This window comes from Doryrhamphus excisus, chromosome 19 (assembly GCF_030265055.1).
Source record: "Doryrhamphus excisus isolate RoL2022-K1 chromosome 19, RoL_Dexc_1.0, whole genome shotgun sequence".
Lineage (NCBI taxonomy): Eukaryota > Metazoa > Chordata > Actinopteri > Syngnathiformes > Syngnathidae > Doryrhamphus > Doryrhamphus excisus.
In genome coordinates, this window is record NC_080484.1 from 1,615,743 (window position 1) to 1,635,943 (window position 20,201).

Sequence of the window (20,201 nt, forward strand, 5' to 3'; positions counted from 1 at the left end):
ATAGAATAGACTAGAAAATAGACTAGAAAATAGACTAGAAAATAGACTAGAAAATAGAATGGAATAGAATAAAATAGAATACAACAAAATAAAATAGAATAGAATAAAATAGAATAAAAGAGAATAGATAAGAATAAAATAGAATACAACAAAATAAATAGAATAGAATAAAATAGAATAGAAAAGAATAAAATAGAATAAAATAAAACAGAATAAAATAGAATAGAATAAAATAGAATAGAACAAAATAAAATAGAATAGAATAAAATAGAATAGAACAGAATAAAATAAAAAATAAAATAGAATAAAATAGAACAAAATAAAATAGAATAAAATAGAATATAATAAAATAAAATAGAATAAAATAAAAAAGAATAGATTAGAATAGAATAAAATAGAATAGAATAAAATAGAATAGAAAGTAGAATAGAGTAGAATAAAATAGAATAGAACAGAATAAAATAGAATAAACTAAAATAGAATACAATAGAATAGAATAGAAAGTAGACTAGAAAATAGAATAGAAAATAGAATGGAATAGAATAAAATAAAACAGAATAAAATAGAATAGAATAAAATAGAATAGAACAAAATAAAATAGAATAAAATAGAATATAATAGAATAGAACAGAATATAATAAAATAAAAAATAGAATAAAATAGAACTAAATAAAATAGAATAAAAAATAGAATAAAAAATAGAATAAAAAATAGAATAGAATAAAATAATAAAATAGAATAAAATAAAATAAAAAATAAGCACCCACAGTGCAAGAAATCCCACTGTATTCCATTTCCAAGTAGACAAAAAGACAATCTTTATTTGTGTGTTTCTCCTTTCTGTGTTTCCTCTCAATCGGCCACAGGAAAGAAAAAAAAACAAGAAAAAAAAATCAGCACAAAGAAGAAAAAAAGTAGACAAAGTCGTACAAGATGGCGTCCTCCCTCCACCGCTAGCCATCATCAGAAACCAAAGAATCGGTGGAATAGAAGAAGACACAGATTTTTTTTTCGTTTGTTTGTTTTAATCTTCCACAGGCTATGCCGCCCCCGCCCCCGCCCCCGCCCCCACCCCCGCCCATCACTGCATCCCACACGACAGTGATTTTTAAATGCTACAAAAATAAGAGGAAACGGGGAAGGAGGTGCTTCCCCTTGTTTGTGTGTGTGTGTGTGTGTGTGTGTGTGCGTGTGTGTGTGTGTGTATTGTTGGTTTTCTTTACATGTCACAAGAATTTAGTAGTAAATTGGACCAAAATACTTATTTTAAAATACTTATTTTTCCCACAAAAATGCCATATTTTGCTAAGATTTCAAAAAAGTTTGGGCAGGGGTGTCCAAAGTGCGGCCATTAGGCCATTTGCGGTCCCTGGGTGATTTTTTATTGGCACTTTATAAATTCATAGTTTAACACAATAACTAAAAAAAAAAAACAGAAGTTGCATAAATAACTGAAATTTCACAAGAATAATTTTTAAAAATTATTTATGCAAAAAAAAAGTTTTTGGGAAAAATGGTGTAATAAACAGCAAATAGTAAAATTGATACTAATAATAGTTTATTATAATAATTATTAATTATGTAATTATTATTTAGTTAATTATTTAATAATAATTTTGCTAAGATTTAAAAAAAACTAGGGCAGGGACGTCCAAAGTGTGGCCATTAGGCCATTTGTGGCACATGACTGATTTTTTATTGGCACTTTATAAATTTATAGTTTAACACAATAACTAAAAAAAAAACAGAAGTTGAAAAAATAGCTGTAATTTCACAAGAATATATTTTTTTAATTATTCATGCGAAAAAACAAAAAAAAATTTTTGGAAAAAATTGTGTAATAAACAGCAAAGAGTAAAATTGATACTAATAACAGTTTTTTTTATAATAATTATTAATTATTTAGTTATTATTTAGTTAATTATTTAATAATAATTTTGCTAAGATTTAAAAAGGGAATAATTTTTTTGAATAATTTTTTAAAATTATTTGTGCAAAAAATGTGTACTAATAATAGTTTTTTATAATAATTATTAATTATTTAGTTCTTATTTAGTTAATTATTTAATAATAATTTTGCTAAGATTTAAAAAAAAATTAGGGCAGGGGCGTCCCTGTGTGGCCATTCGGCCATTTTTTATTGGCATTTTATAAATTTACAGTTTAACACAATAACTTAAAAAAATAACAGAAGTTGAAAAAATAGCTGTAATTTCACAAGAATAATTTTTTTTAATTATTCATGCGAAAAACAAACAATTTTTTTGGGGGGGAAAAATGGGGTAATAAACAGCAAAAAGTAAAAATTGATACTAATAATAGTTTTTATAATAATTATTAATTATTTAATTATTTAGTTATTATTTAGTTATTTAGTTATTATTTAGTGAATTATTTAACTTTATTAATTTAATTATTTTATGGCATGATAGCAAGAAAACAACCAGACCGGGTCATTTTTGACCCACTTATGGAAGGTTGGGGTAGTAACACAAAAACTAAAATTTCTTAAAATTTATAAAAGGTAACTTAAAAATGTGAATGGCATGATTGCAAAAACATGTTTTTTTTTAGGAATACCTGGAATATGAAATGATAAAAAATTTTCATTATGAAGATATTTCAAGAAAACAACCTGACCGGGTCATTTTTGACCCACTTATGGAAGGTTGGGGTAGTAACACAAAAACTAAAATTTCTTAAAATTTATAAAAGGTAACTTAAAAATGTGAATGGCATGATCGCAAAAACATGTTTTTTTAAGGAATACCTGGAATATGAAATGATAAAAAATTTTCATTTTGAAGATATTTCAAGAAAACAACCTGACCGGGTCATTTTTGACCCACTTATGGAAGGTTGGGGTAGTAACACAAAAACTAAAATTTCTTAAAATGTATAAAAGGTAACTTAAAAATGTGAATGGCATGATCGCAAAAACATGTTTTTTTTTTAGGAATACCTGGAATATGAAATGATAAAAAATTTTCATTATGAAGATATTTCAAGAAAACAACCTGACCGGGTCATTTTTGACCCACTTATGGAAGGTTGGGGTAGTAACACAAAAACTAAAATTCCTTAAAATGTTTAAAATATAAGTTAAAAATATGAACGGCATGATATCAAAAACATGTTTTTTTTAGGAATACCTGGAATATGAAATGATAAAAAATTTTCATTATGAAGATATTTCATGAAAACAACCTGACCGGGTCATTTTTGACCCACTTATGGAAGGTTGGGGTAGTAACACAAAAACTAAAATTTCTTAAAATGTTTAAAAGATAAGTTAAAAATGTGAATCAAAAACATGTTTTTTGAGGAATACATGGAATATGAACATATGTGTAGTTTTTGTACGAGATACTACTAAATCCCTGTGACAGTTTACCTGTACGCGTGTTTCCATGTGTTCACAGTGCTCGCTCACTTTGTTCAATTCCCAGCAAAATTCCGTCAATGACACATTCCGTCTTCGGCCCACGGATGTGTATGTGTGTGTATGTTCATGTGTGTGTGTTTGTGTTTGTGGTGACACCCCACACGCCAAAGTCCATGCGCTTCCCTGAAGACTGGTTGACCCCCCACCGCCCCCCCCCCCCAAAAAAGACCAGTTCCAGTCAGCGTTAAACATCCAGTGTGGTCCGCTTCAGTTTCTGAGCAACGTTTTCCCAGTCAATTCATGAGCGGGAATCGTCCCTTATGCTGTGGGAAGAGTCTCCGGGAAGAGCGGGGGCATGTCAGCAGGGTGGTTCTGGTTCCGGTTCTGGTTCTGGTTCCCCGCATGAAAAAATAGATCATCAATACAAACACGGCGGTTCTGGTTTCACAGTGGTCATGCAACTTGGAGTGTCCCACTTCATCTTCTCCTCGCCTTTAAAACCCCGACCCCCGTCCCCGAGATCACGTTCACCCAGAAAGCGTTCCCCAGAAGCCCCGTCCGACCGGGGGAAGTGACCACCGTCGTAACAAAGACACAAAAACAAAAGAGGCGGGTGACCAGTGGTACATTCATACAGGAGTAAAGTCATGGTTCCAGAAGTCACCCAACCCGTTGGGACTAATAAGACAAGTGCAGAAGACGGCGCCCGTCCCGAGATCGGGCGGTGATAAATGCTTTGTTTAGAAACACAAACAAGACAAGAACACATCCCACCTGAAAATATACACCACGCCAGGCCCACCCGGAACCCACCCGGAACCCACCCGGACCTCCAAGGGGGCTATGGTTAAAGTTGTCATCAACTGGGATTTGACCAGATCGCATTCAACACCACCCACTACTACATCGACCCCCCGGAATGCTCGGATGATACGGATGACAAGTGTAATCATACCCTTGGAGGCGTGACCCCCCGTCCCCGGCCGAGAATCTACAGTCACGTTAAAAAAAGGGGATCCTGATACCAGTGAAAGGACGATTCCCAGAGTGCAACATATGCGGTCCGCCCTGTAGACTTGGGAAGGCCAGGCTAGGGAAGGGTGTCCTCGGGTGGAGGGCGGGCCGGGCGGCTGGCAGTGATGGTGGCTGGTGTTCGCGTTGTAAATAGTGAGGGAGTGGCAAGGAAAGGGGAATCAAAGTCAAAAAAGGGGCTTCCCTGAGGGGGGTGGTGGAGTTAGAGGGACAGCCAGCCCGGCCCGGCCCAGACCCAGACCCAGACCCAGCCCTGAATCCCGGGGCAGTACCTCCAAGGAAGAGAGTTGGGCGGTCACAGCCAGTAGAAGAGTCCCAGCAGCAGCCAGGCCAGAACGGCTACCGGGACCAGGGGGTCTGGCCTACAGCTCGGACATCCGTCAGTCAGGAAGGGCTCCGGGGAATCGTATCCTGACCCATCTGGAACACAAGACAGGAGAGGCGACAAAAAGTCTGATCCGGCAAAGTTCGGTCAACGCTTGACCGCTTGATCCGACGTCAATTCGTTCTTCCAAAATGAACGAAATTTCGGAAAACCGGACCCAAGGATCTGGCAAGGATCTTACCGAATTCCACCAATTTCACCGCAGTACATTTGGTACAGTCCACCCACACCATAACAATAGTTATGTAGCTATGTTAGCTATGTACTGTTAACTAAAATTTCTTAAAATGTATAAAAGATAGTTAAAAATGTGAATGGCATGATATCAAAAACATGTTTTTTTTTAGGAATACCTGGAATATGAAATGATTAAAAAAAATTCATTTCAAAGATATTTCAAGAAAACAACCTGACCGGGTCATTTTTGACCCACTTATGGAAGGTTGGGGTAGTAACACAAAAACTAAAATTTCTTAAAATGAAAACAACCTGACCGGGTCATTTTTGACCCACTTATAGTAGAAGATTTCTTAAAATTTCTTAAAATTTCTTAAAATTTCTTAAAATTTCTTAAAATTTCTTAAAATTTCTTAAAATTTCTTAAAATTTCTTAAAATTTCTTAAAATTTCTTAAAATTTCTTAAAATGTATAAAAGATAAGTTAAAAATGTGAATGGTATGATATCAAAAACATGTTTTTTTTAGGAATACCTGGAATATGAAATGATGAAAAATTTTATATTTTTAATACTAACAATAGTTTAATATATTTTAATAGTAACAAAAAAACTAAAATTTCTTAAAATGTTTAAAAGATAAGTTAAAAATGTGAATGGTATGATATCAAAAACATGTTTTTTGAGAAATACCTGGAATATAAAATGATAAGAAATTTTTATTATGAAGATATTTAATGAAAACAACCTGACCGGGTCATTTTTGACCCACTTATAGAAAATTTCTTAAAATTTCTTAAAATTTTGTAAAATTTCTTAAAATGTATAAAAGATAAGTTAAAAATGTGAATGGTATGATATCAAAAACATGTTTTTTTTAGGAATACCTGGAATATGAAATGATGAAAAATTTTATATTTTTAATAGTAACAATAGTTTAATATATTTTAATAGTAACAAAAAACTAAAATTTCTTAAAATGTTTAAAAGATAAGTTAAAAATGTGAATGGTATGATATCAAAAACATGTTTTTTGAGAAATACCTGGAATATGAAATTATAACATTTTTTTATTATGAAGATATTTAATGAAAACAACCTGACCCGGTCATTTTTGACCCACTTATAGTAGAAGATTTCTTAAAATTTCTTAAAATTTCTTAAAATGTATAAAAGATAAGTTAAAAATGTGAATGGTATGATATCAAAAACATGTTTTTTTAGGAATACCTGGAATATGAAATGATGAAAAATTTTATATTTTTAATACTAACAATAGTTTAATATATTTTAATAGTAACAAAAAAACTAAAATTTCTTAAAATGTTTAAAAGATAAGTTAAAAATGTGAATGGTATGATATCAAAAACATGTTTTTTGAGAAATACCTGGAATATGAAATGATAAGAAATTTTTATTATGAAGATATTTAATGAAAACAACCTGACCGGGTCATTTTTGACCCACTTATAGAAAATTTCTTAAAATTTCTTAAAATTTTGTAAAATTTCTTAAAATGTATAAAAGATAAGTTAAAAATGTGAATGGTATGATATCAAAAACATGTTTTTTTTAGGAATACCTGGAATATGAAATGATGAAAAATTTTATATTTTTAATAGTAACAATAGTTTAATATATTTTAATAGTAACAAAAAACTAAAATTTCTTAAAATGTTTAAAAGATAAGTTAAAAATGTGAATGGTATGATATCAAAAACATGTTTTTTTTAGGAATACCTGGAATATGAAATGATGAAAAATTTTATATTTTTAATAGTAACAATAGTTTAATATATTTTAATAGTAACAAAAAAACTAAAACTTCTTAAAATGTTTAAAAGATAAGTTAAAAATGTGAATGGTATGATATCAAAAACATGTTTTTTTAGGAATACCTGGAATATGTAATGATAACATTTTTTTTATCATGAAGATATTTAATGAAAACAACCTGACCGGGTCATTTTTGACCTACTTATAGAAGATTTCTTAAAATGTCTTAAAATTTATAAAAGATAAGTTAAAAATGTGAATGGTATGATATCAAAAACATGTTTTTTTAAGGAATACCTGCAATATGAAATGATGAAAAATTTTATATTTTTAATAGTAACAATAGTTTAATATATTTTAATAGTAACAAAAAAACTAAAATTTCTTAAAATGTTTAAAAGATAAGTTAAAAATGTGAAAGGTATGATATCAAAGACATGTTTTTTGAGAAATACCTGGAATATGAAATGATAAAAATTTTTTATTATGAAGATATTTAATGAAAACAACATGACCGGGTCATTTTTGACCCACTTATAGAAGATTTCTTAAAATTTCTTAAAATTTCTTAAAATTTCTTAAAATTCCTTAAAATGTGTAAAAGATAAGTTAAAAATGTGAATGGCATGATATCAAAAACATGTTTTTTTAGGAATACCTGGAATATGAAATGATGAAAAAAATTATATTTTTAATAGTAACAATAGTTTAATATATTTTAATAGTAACAAAAAAACTAAAATTTCTTAAAATGTACAATCTCAGTTGTTAATTAAAAATTTCTGTTCCTAAGTCCGCCTTTAGGATTTTTGACTTTTAACGGTTTGGTGTTCCAACAACGTTACGACAAGGTAGGATAGCGCTATTCGGAGGGGCGCCAGGTCCAAAATATTTACCCTGTAAAGGTAGAGGCATGCCCATATAGGAAGGGTTTCATTCTTTTGTAGCAAAACAACAGTCACCGAGCGACTGACATCGTTTGGGTCCAATCACACCTTGTTTGTTATTGTTTGCGACTTTTCACATTAAAGGTTCAGTGACGCCGCGCACGGCATTCCGTAGTAGGAACACAAACCGGATCGAGCAGGGATTGAAATGTATTCCGTTGGTTTGAAATTTTTTTTTTTTTGCTTCCATCAGGCGAGAAGATGACAGAGGCTGACGAAGGAAGGTGGGAGGATGCGACAGCAGCGCAGCTCCGCAGGGGGGGGGGGGTTGAGGGGGGGGGTGTGGGGTGGTAGTGGGGGGGTTTAACCAACCTAATTACAGTTTAATCACAGAGATTCCCGGAATCTGGAGCAGCTGACACACACACATCGAGAAGACTTGTCAATGACGGACAGATTTCATTAATTGCACGTCCGCATCATCGGAAAAAGAATGAAAACCGTACCAGGAAGTCTGTATATGTGTATCTCCCATCCCGGGAATGCTTACGACGCCAGCATGGAAAGCTGGCACCCGTCCATTTTTTTTTTTTTCCCACCACCGCCGACTTCAAAGAGAGTGTCTATCAAGGGAGATAAGTTACTAGGCAGGTTTGATGCCTTGGAAATCTTCCTCACTCGCTCCGCTTTCAAAATAAGAGTTGCGTAACAGCTTCCTGCCATTTGACCTACATTCACAGATTTGCTCTATCTGAGCGTTTTTTTTTTTTTTTATTCGCCGAAAATAATCAAAGACAACACTATGTGTTAATTAGCTGCCACTTTGCTCGATTATTATGATTATTATTGCATAATTCATAATGTCTGCATGCACTATTATGTATTTTAACATACACTATAGTTCACTTTCAATGACTTTTATTAGAACTACTACAATAATACTACTACTACGACTACCAATGACATCATCATCTAATTTGCATAAATTTTTAGGTTTGCGTAACAGGTCTCAAACATGCGGCCCGCGGGCCAAATGTGGTCCGCCGGACACTAATTTGAGGCCCCCCGCCTTGATATGAAAGTTTAATGTTAGTGCGGCACCCGCACAAGTTTGATATGGATGCTGTATGGCGGTGGTCTCAAACATGCAGCCCGCGGGCCAAATGTGGTACGCAGGACGCTCTTTTGAGGCCCCCGCCTCGATATGAAAGTTAATATTAGTGCGGTCCGCGCAAGTTTGATATGGATGCTGCATGGCGGGGGTCTCAAACACGCGGCCCGCGGGCCAAATGTGGCCCGCAGGACACTAGTTTGAGGCCCGTGCCTTGATATGAAAGTTTAATGTTAGTGCAGCACCCGCGCAAAGTTTGATATGGATGCTGTATAACGGGGGTCTTAAACACGTGGCCCGCGGGCCAAATGTGGAACGCCGGACACGAGTTTGAGGCCCCCCGCCTCGATATGAAAGTTTAATGATAGTGCGGCCCGCGCAAGTTTGATATGGATGCTGTATAACGGGGGTCTTAAACACATGGCCCGCGGGCCAAATGTGGAACGCAGGACGCTAGTTTGACGCCCCCGCCTTGATATGAAAGTTTAATGTTAGTGCGGCCGGCGCAAGTTTGATATGGATGCTGTATGGCAGGGGTCTCAAACATGCGGCCCGTGGGCCAAATGTGGCCCGCCGGACACGAGTTTGAGGCCCCCTGCCTTGATATGAAAGTTTAATGTTAGTGCGGCACCCGCGCAAGTTTGATATGGATGCTGTATAATGGGGGTCTTAAACACGTGGCCCGCGGGCCAAATGTGGCCCGCCGGACACGAGTTTGAGGCCCCCCGCCTCGATATGAAAGTTTAATGTTAGTGCGGCACCCGCGCAAGTTTGATATGGATGCTGTATAACGGGGGTCTTAAACACGTGGCCCGCGGGCCAAATGTGGCCCACAGGACACTAGTTTGAGGCCCCCCGCCTCGATATGAAAGTTTAATGTTAGTGCGGCCCGCGCAAGTTTGATATGGATGCTGTATAGCAGGGGTCTCAAACACGTGGCCCGCGGGCCAAATGTGGCCCGCCGGACACGAGTTTGAGGCCCCCCGCCTCGATATGAAAGTTTAATGTTAGTGCGGCCGGCGCAAGTTTGATATGGATGCTGTATGGCAGGGGGTCTCAAACACGCGGCCCGCGGGCCAAATGTGGTCCGCCGGACACGAGTTTGAGGCCCCCCGCCTCGATATGAAAGTTTAATGATAGTGCGGCACCCGCGCAAGTTTGATATGGATGCTGTATAACGGGGGTCTTAAACACATTTGGCCCGCGGGCCAAATGTGGCCCGCAGGACACTAGTTTGAGGCCCGTGCCTTGATATGAAAGTTTAATGTTAGTGCAGCACCCGCGCAAAGTTTGATATGGATGCTGTATAACGGGGGTCTTAAACACGTGGCCCGCGGGCCAAATGTGGAACGCCGGACACGAGTTTGAGGCCCCCCGCCTTGATATGAAAGTTTAATGTTAGTGCGGCCGGCGCAAGTTTGATATGGATGCTGTATGGCGGTGGTCTCAAACAAGCGGCCCGCGGGCCAAATGTGGCCCGCCGGACACGAGTTTGAGGCCCCCCGCCTCGATATGAAAGTTTAATGTTAGTGCAGCACCCGCGCAAGTTTAATATGGATGCTGTATGGCGAGGGTCTCAAACACGCGGCCCGCGGGCCAAATGTGGCCCGCCGGACACGAGTTTGAGGCCCCCCGCCTCGATATGAAAGTATAATGTTCATGCAGCACCCGCGCAAGTTTGATATGGATGCTGTATGGCAGGGGTCTCAAACACGCGGCCCGCGGGCCAAATGTGGCCCACAGGACTCTAGTTTGAGGCCCCCGCCTTGATATGAAAGTTTAATGTTAGTGCAGCACCTGCGCAAGTTTGATATGGATGCTGTATAACGGGGTCTTAAACATGTGGCCCGCGGGCCAAATGTGGCCCACAGGACACTAGTTTGAGGCCCCCCGCCTCGATATGAAAGTTTAATGTTAGTGCGGCCGGCGCAAGTTTGATATGGATGCTGTACGGCAGGGGTCTCAAACACATGGCCCGCGGGCCAAATGTGGCCCGCAGGACACGAGTTTGAGGCCCCCGCCTCGATATGAAAGTTAATGTTAGTGCGGTCCGCGCAAGTTTGATATGGATGCTGTATGGCGGTGGTCTCAAACATGCAGCCCGCGGGCCAAATGTGGCCCGCCGGACACGAGTTTGAGGCCCCCCGCCTCGATATGAAAGTTTAATGTTAGTGCAGCACCTGCGCACCAACATGAAATGAAAATTTTGGGTCTACCGTTTGATGTTTTTGTTCCGTAACCCTCCGGATCTTTGAAGTAGTACTTCCTAACGACTTTCTGACCGCAGTAGAAATGTTGTAGAATATTCCTTTCCATGTATACCATTGCCCGTCACCAGTACCAACCGTCACTAGTAGCAACCGTCATTTGGACTGAGGACGGTCCTGGTTTTTGACAATGTCAATGACAATTTTGGGTCTACCGTTTGATGTTTTTTGTTCCGTAACCCTCCGGATCTTTGAAGTAGTACTTCCTAACGACAGTAGAAACGGCGCGTTGCTTGTGCAGCTCAATCATCCCGTCGCGTTCAAAGACAGAAAATGACTCGGGTTTATCGTACAAGGTAAAGTGACCGCTTGGCAGACATTTTCTGCAAGAGCACACGATCTCAGTGTGAGATATTGGAGCAGAAGGTGTACACACACACACACACACACACACATCTGCCTGTTCATTCACACGTGTTCACACCAGGGTGTCAAAGTGTTAAAGTGTTCTATCAGACCTCTTATTCCTCTCTAATTTCCCTCTGATAGCCAATCAGGACATGTAATGTGCATGTGTGTGTGTGTGTGCATGTGTGTGTGTGTGTGCGGGACTTACCAGGAGGTCTGACGTACACCTTCAGCTTTAGACACGCCCGCCCCACATGGTTGGGATGAGGAGACGCTGCAAGGAGATGAAATTTGATGTATTTATCGTTTGATACTCCTCGGATTGGACGTGGCGCTTATTATTATTATTATTATTATTATTATTATAATACGAGGAAGCCGGCGTAACCACGGCAACGCTAACTGTCATGGAGACTCCAGAGATTAAAAATAAATAATTTTTCTCTTAATATTTTGACTTTATTTTTATACAATTACATCTGTTTGTTTTTATTTTCGATTTTATTTTAAGTTTCTTCTCGTAAATTTTCTTCTCATGATATTAGGATTTTACGGAAAACAAGGGATCCGCTGTGTTTTTTTTAATTTTTTGTTTCTCATAATATTACCACTTAAAAAATATTTTCTTTGTTTAATATTTAAAATTTTCCTCATAATATTATGACTTTATTCCTGTAAAATTTCTATTTTATTCTTGTTAGAAAAATATTTTTTTCTCTGAATATTTTGACTTTATTTTTATACAATTACATCTGTTTGTTTTTATTTTTGATAATTTGATTGATTGTTTGTTTAATTATATTCCAATAAATATATATATAATATTTCATCAAGAAATTGCATCTCAGCTTTGTTATATCGATGAAAAATATTTCCAAATCCTGTTATATTCTGACTTTATTCCTATAATATTATTCCCCCAACATAAACCCCCCAAAATAAATTTGTTTGTTTCTCATAATATTACCACTTAAAAAATATTTTCCTGGTTTAATATTTCTCATAATATTATGACTTTATTCTTGTAAAATTTGTACTTTATTCTTGTTAGAAAAATATTTTTCCTCTTAATATTTTGACTTTATTTTTATACAATTACATTTGTTTGTTTTTATTTTCGATGTTGTTTTTTTATTATTTTAAGTTTCTTTTCGTAAATTTTCTTCTCATGATATTAGGATTTTACGGAACAAAGGATCTGCTGTGTTTTTTTATTTTTTTTGTAATTAATTTTTAATTAAAAAAAATAAAAAAATTAATTAATATTTTTTTTTTAAATTTATTACCACTTAAAAAATATTTTCTTTGTTTAATATTTCATTTTTTCCTCATAATATTATGACTTTATTCCTGTAAAATTTCTATTTTATTCTTGTTAGAAAATATTTTTTTCTCTGAATATTTTGACTTTATTTTTTATACAATTACATCTATTTGTTTTTATTTTTGATAATTTGATTGATTGTTTGATTGTCTTTTTTTATTTATTTATTTATTTTTTTTAAATGGCGATTCGGTAATCAGGAAAAAGCCGAAAGAAACAAAACAAAAACAAATTTTTTTCCCAACTTAATTTTTTAGCTGATTTTTCCTTGCTGTTGGTTTCAGTTTTCTTGTTTAATTATATTCCAATAAATATATATATAATATTTCATCAAGAAATTGCATCTCAGCTTTGTTATATCGATGAAAAATATTTCCAAATCCTGTTATATTCTGACTTTATTCCTATAATATTATTCCCCCAACATAAACCCCCCAAAATAAATTTGTTTGTTTCTCATAATATTACCACTTAAAAAATATTTTCCTGGTTTAATATTTCTCATAATATTATGACTTTATTCTTGTAAAATTTGTACTTTATTCTTGTTAGAAAAATATTTTTCCTCTTAATATTTTGACTTTATTTTTATACAATTACATTTGTTTGTTTTTATTTTTGATGTTGTTTTTTTATTATTTTAAGTTTCTTTTCGTAAATTTTCTTCTCATGATATTAGGATTTTACGGAAAACAAAGGATCCGTTGTGTTTTTTTTTGTTTCTCATAATATTACCACTAAAAAAATATTTTCTTTGTTTAATATTTCATTTTTCCCTCATAATATTATGACTTTATTCCTGTAAAATTTCCATTTTATTTTTGTTTTCTCTGAATATTTTGACTTTATTTTTTATACAATTACATCTATTTGTTTTTATTTTTGATAATTTGATTGATTGTTTGATTGTTTTTTTTTTATTTATTTTATTTTTTTTAAATGGCGATTCGGTAATCAGGAAAAAGCCGAAAGAAACAAAACAAAAAAAAAATTCCCAACTTAATTTTTTAGCTGATTTTTCCTTGTCTGCTGTTGGTTTCAGTTTTCTTGTTTAATATTATTCCAATAAAAAAAAAAAAAAAACAGCCGCAGCAGCCACAAAAACGGTCTCGGCGCCACATTTTGGACACCCTGTTGTCATGTGTATAAAATGTCATCATTTTTCATCATTTTCTGTGCTCTGGTTCAGGAGGAGAAGAGTTAGCTGGCAAATAAAAACAAATAAAAGCAACACGACGGCAACTTTGGCTTTTTTTTATTCTAAGACGTGTTGACCTTCTTCCTCGTGGACCTGGCTGGACCGTTATCCCCATGGGAAGCGCACAGGAAATAAATGTGACCTCTCGTCCTTTCATTCATGTCCCCTTCGCCTCTGCTCCTTGCTGAAAAACCCAAAATCCAAAAAGATCTTGGTCTTACAAAAGTTATACATCCACCCCCCCATTTTTGTTTTTATCCCTTTTCTGACAAATTCCACTTTTGTTATTTTCTTTAAAAAAAAAAAATCTTATCAGCTTAGGTTTCCCAGCACATCCACCATCGGACGTGTCCTGAAAGCCCATTGAGAAGCACTCAGCCTCATCGGAGGGCAGCTGGGAGAAGTTGTGCTTGGAGGAGGTCACGGGGGGGGGGCGGAGCTGACCTGTCAACATGTCAGGGACATGACGAGCGTATACACACACACACACACACACACAAACACCTGGTCATGAATCACTATGAGAAAATCAATTTTTACTTCGAGACACAAACGTACACGAGTGCTGCCGTTGCACATCGATGTGTCTTCATCTGCATGTTTCAGAGACCAAAGTGCATGTCGGCTTGTCAAGATGATGGACATGGCCTTTCACGCACTCACAATCACTTGACAACTGACCCCCCCCTCCCCCCCACACACACACACTCCTCCTGTCTTTTTGGAATACACTTCTCAGGGATCGCAGTAACACAATACCAGGGAAAGGGGGGCGGGTGGTTGTCCGAGGAGACAAAACAGCGTGTGTGTCTCGGAGAAGCGGGACATCAGGTGCTCGTTATCGTTAAATATTTTACCCAAACGACCCACTTTTGATTTTATTGAAATAAATACATTACATACATTCATAGTTTTACCACAGCTTATTTGATTTAAGATGATTTCAAAATGGAATACAAATAAAATTCTGCATATAACATACTCCATAATGTTATTTTGAAATGTTTGCAAATTTATTAAAAAAAAATTTTTTTTTGCATAATTATGGTACGCCCATATTTGGGCTTTTACCTTCAAAGCAACAGGAAGCGGAGCTTATTTCCTGTAAACTATGACCTCTGGTACATTTCAGTTCTTTATTAGTTCTTATGATTATGAATTTGATGAAGAATTTGAATTTGCATATTTGTTTTCACGGGGGGGGGGGGGGGGGGGGCTAAGAGTTATATATTAATATTTCAACAAAAACTGCATCTCAGCTTTGTTTTTTAGACGAAAAGGCCCACTTTTTTTGCGCATTTTCCCATTTTGGTAGCATTTTTTGTATATTTGTATATATTTGTATATATTTGTATATTTGACAAATATTTCCAACTCTTGTTATATTCTGACTTTATTCCCATAATATTATTCCTCCAAAATAACCCCCCAAAATTATTATTATTATTATTTATTAATTTAAAATATTACCACTTAAAAAATATTTTCTTTGTTTAATATTTTTGTTTAATTTTTCCTCATAATATTATGACTTTATTCTTGTAAAATTTCTACTTTATTCTTGTTAGAAAAATATTTTTTCTTTTAATATTTTGACTTTATTTTTATACAATTACATCTGTTTGTTTTTATTTTTGATGTTTTTTTAAATTGTCCAATTATTTCTAATTATTATAATATAATTATTATAATTTTATTATATTATTATAAATACATTCCGACTTTATTCCCATAATATTATTCCCCCAACATAACCCCATCCCCCCGAATTATTTAGTTTGTTTCTCATAATATTACCACTTAAAAATATTGTCTTTGTTTTATATTTACATTTTTCTTCATAATATTATGACTTTATTTTTGTAAAATTTCTACTTTATTCTTATTAGAAAAATATTTTTTCTGTTAATATTTTGACTTTATTTTTATACATTTTTAAAATACATTTATGTATAAATTTTATACATTTTTATACATTTACATCTGTTTGTTTTTATTTTTTATGTTGTTTTTTTTCCCCAATTATTTCAAGTTTCTTCTCATAAATTTTCTACTCATGATATTAGGATTTTATGGATCTTTTCCCATTTTGGTAGTATTTTTTTTTACATTTTTAAAATATTTCCAAATCGTGTTATATTCTGACTTTATTCCCATAATATTATTCCCCCAACATAACCCCACCCCCCGAATTATTTAGTTTGTTTCTCATAATATTACCACTTAAAAAATATTTTCTTTGTTTAATATTTCAATTTTTACTCATAATATTATGACTTTATTCTTGTAAAATTTCTACTTTATTCTTGTTAGAAAAATATTTTTTCTTTTAATATTTTGACTTTATTTTTATACAATTACATCTGTTTGTTTTTATTTTTGATGTTTTTTTAAATTGTCCAATTATTTCTAATTATTATAATATGATTATTATAATTTTATTATATTATTATAAATACATTCCGACTTTATTCCCATAATATTATTCCCCCAACATAACCCCATCCCCCCGAATTATTTAGTTTGTTTCTCATAATATTACCACTTAAAAATATTGTCTTTGTTTAATATTTAAAATTTTCTTCATAATATTATGACTTTATTTTTGTAAAATTTCTACTTTATTCTTATTAGAAAAATATTTGTTTGTTAATATTTTGACTTTATTTTTATACACTTTTTTATACTTTTTTATACATTTTTTATACATTTTTTCATACATTTTTTCATACATTTTTTCATACATTTTTTCATACATTTTTTCATACATTTTTTATACATTTATGTATAAATTTTATACATTTTTATACATTTACATCTGTTTTTTAATGTTTTTTTTGTCCAATTATTTCAAGTTTCTTCTCATAAATTTTCTACTCATGATATTAGGATTTTATGGATCTTTTCCCATTTTGGTAGTATTTTTTTTTACATTTTTAAAATATTTCCAAATCGTGTTATATTCTGACTTTATTCCCATAATATTATTCCCCCAACATAACCCCACCCCCCGAATTATTTAGTTTGTTTCTCATAATATTACCTCTTAAAAAATATTTTCTTTGTTTAATATTTCAATTTTTACTCATAATATTATGACTTTATTCTTGTAAAATTTCTACTTTATTCTTGTTAGAAAAATATTTTTTCTTTTAATATTTTGACTTTATTTTTATACAATTACATCTGTTTGTTTTTATTTTTGATGTTTTTTTAAATTGTCCAATTATTTCTAATTATTATAATATGATTATTATAATTTTATTATATTATTATAAATACATTCCGACTTTATTCCCATAATATTATTCCCCCAACATAACCCCATCCCCCCGAATTATTTAGTTTGTTTCTCATAATATTACCACTTAAAAATATTGTCTTTGTTTAATATTTAAAATTTTCTTCATAATATTATGACTTTATTTTTGTAAAATTTCTACTTTATTCTTATTAGAAAAATATTTGTTTGTTAATATTTTGACTTTATTTTTATACACTTTTTTATACTTTTTTATACATTTTTTATACATTTTTTCATACATTTTTTCATACATTTTTTCATACATTTTTTCATACATTTTTTCATACATTTTTTATACATTTATGTATAAATTTTATACATTTTTATACATTTACATCTGTTTTTTAATGTTTTTTTTGTCCAATTATTTCAAGTTTCTTCTCATAAATTTTCTTCTCACGATATTCGGATTTTACGGATCAAAGGATCCGCTCTGGCGACTCCGTAATCAGGAAAAAGCCGAAAGAAACAAAACAAAAACAAACTCCAATATTTTCCCAACTGAATTTTCCAGCTGATTTTTCCATGTCTGCTATTGGTTTCAATTTTTTTGGTTTAATTTTATTCCAATATAAAAACAGCCGCCCCTGTGCCACATTTTGGACACCCTGTTGTCATGTGTATAAAATGATCTAAAGTGGTTTCTGGGATTGAAGTCGGTCTATGAAGAAGCCATTGACCCCCCATCACTGACTGGGTGTGTTTCTATGGAAGCATATTGGTAATTGACAGCGCCAGTGACAGGGGGCATCCCACGGGGAGGGGGGCGGGACCCCCATCTGCGACACCAAGACATCTCTTGTTAACGTGCGGTGAAACATCAGCAGGGATAATATAAAAACGATTATAGAAAAAAAAAAGCTATTTTTGCCGAACTGGCTGTGAAAAGGAAAAGAAAGATGGCTGCCGTGTTTGGGTTGCTCTCCATCAGCGTGCCTTGATTGCATATTTACATATTTACATATTTACATAATGTTTACAAATGCCTGCATAGCAAACACGCACACACAAACACTCCATTGAGGTGAAATTGTAATTTGGGGAAAATTTGGTTGTGGAAAAAGTTATAATAATAATAACTATAATAATAATAATAAATATAATAATAATAACTATAATAATAATAATAGTAATAATAATAACTATAATAAAAACAACAACAATAATAATAATAATAATAAATATAATAATAATAATAGTAATAATAATAACTATAATAACAACAACAATAATAATAATAATAAATATAATGAAAAATATAACAATAATAATAACTATAATAATAAAAAATATAACTAATAATAATAATAATAATAATAACTATAATAATAATAATAATAGTAATAATAATAACTATAATAACAATAATAATAATAATAAATATAATAAAAAAATATAACAATAATAATAACTATAATAATAAAAAATATAACAAAAATAATAACTATAATAACTATAATAATAATAATAATAATAATAATAATAATAATAATAATAATAATAATAATAATAATAATAATAATAATAATAATGTTTTGTTTCTCATAATACTACCACTTAAAAAAATATTTTCTTTGTTTAATATTTCAAATTTTCCTCATAATATTATGACTTTATTCTTGTAAAATTTCTACTTTATTCTTGTTAGAAAAAAAGCAAAACATGAGACTAAATTCATATTTAGAGAAAGAAAAGTGAAAAAATAGTTAAAATATTTTTTTTAAAAAAAAGCTAAAATGGTAAAAAATACCTGTACTTTTATTAGTATAAAGTCAAAATATTAAAAAAAAATTCTCTTAAGAAAAATAATTTACAAGAATAAACTCCTTATGTTAGGAGCAAAAATAATGCAATTTTAGTAGCATAAAGTTGAAATATTCAAGAAAAAATACTTTTTTTTTTAAAAAAAAGAGGGAATTTTATGAGAAACAAACAAAACAAAATGTAATTTTTAGAAAATTAATTTTGGTTAAAAAGTGATAATATTATGGGAATAAGGTCATAAGATTATTTCAGAAGACAAACAGCAAAGTTGACACGAATCATATTTTTCCCACCTTCTTGAAATATACTGCAATAAATACCCAAGACCTAATAAATATACAAACATGTACCAATACGGGTTTGAAATAAAATAGACTTATAATAAGAATAAGCACAAACATGAGACTAAACTCATATTTACAGAAGGAAAAGTGAAAAAATAGTTAAAATATTTTTAAAAAAAGCTAAAATGGAAAAAATACCTGCACTTTTATGAGTATAAAGTCAAAATATATATATAAAAAAATTCTATTAAGAAAAATAATTTACAAGAATAAACTCCTTATGTTAGGAGCAAAAATAATGTAATTTTGAAATATTCAAGAAAAAATACTTTTTGTAAAAAAAGAGGGAATTTTATGAGAAACAAACAAAACAAAATGTAATTTTTAGAAAATTAGTTTGGGGTAAAAAGTGATAATATTATGGGAATAAGGTCATAATATTATGGAATTTTTTTTACAAAGATTATTTCAGAAGACAAACAGCAAAGTTGACACTAATCATATTTTTTCCACCTTCTTGAAATATACTGTAATAAATACCCAAGACCTAATAAATATACAAACATGTACCAATACGGGTTTAAAATAAAATAGAGTTATAATAAGAATAAGCACAAACATGAGACTAAACTCATATTTACAGAAAGAAAAGTGAAAAAATATTTTTTAAAAATATTTTTAAAAAAAGCTAAAATGAAAAAAATACCTGTACCTTTATGAGTATAAAGTCAAAATATATATATTAAAAAATTCTATTAATAATTTCATTTAATTCTATAAATATTTAATAATTTACAAGAATAAACTCCTTATGTTAGGAGCAAAAATAATGTAATTTTGAAATATTCAAGAAAAAATCCTTTTTTTTTTAAAAAAAAGAGGGAATTTTATGAGGAACAAACAAAACAAAATGTAATTTTTTAAAAATTAGTTATACCCAAGACCTAATAAATATACAAA

General features: G+C 32.1%; 1 protein-coding gene across 1 annotated transcript in view; it reads right to left on the reverse strand.

The window, feature by feature from the left end:
* Window positions 1-798: 798 nt before the first annotated feature.
* efna2a (ephrin-A2a) overlaps window positions 799-20,201 on the reverse strand; it is a 116,256-nt gene continuing 96,853 nt past the window's right edge. Inside the window, exons 4-5 of the mRNA XM_058056171.1 lie at window positions 11,575-11,641; window positions 799-4,833 (exon numbers count right to left, since the gene is read on the reverse strand). Of these exons, the coding sequence (XP_057912154.1) occupies window positions 4,713-4,833; window positions 11,575-11,641 (188 nt within the window). The 3' untranslated portion in view covers window positions 799-4,712. The remainder of the gene's footprint in view (window positions 4,834-11,574; window positions 11,642-20,201) is intronic.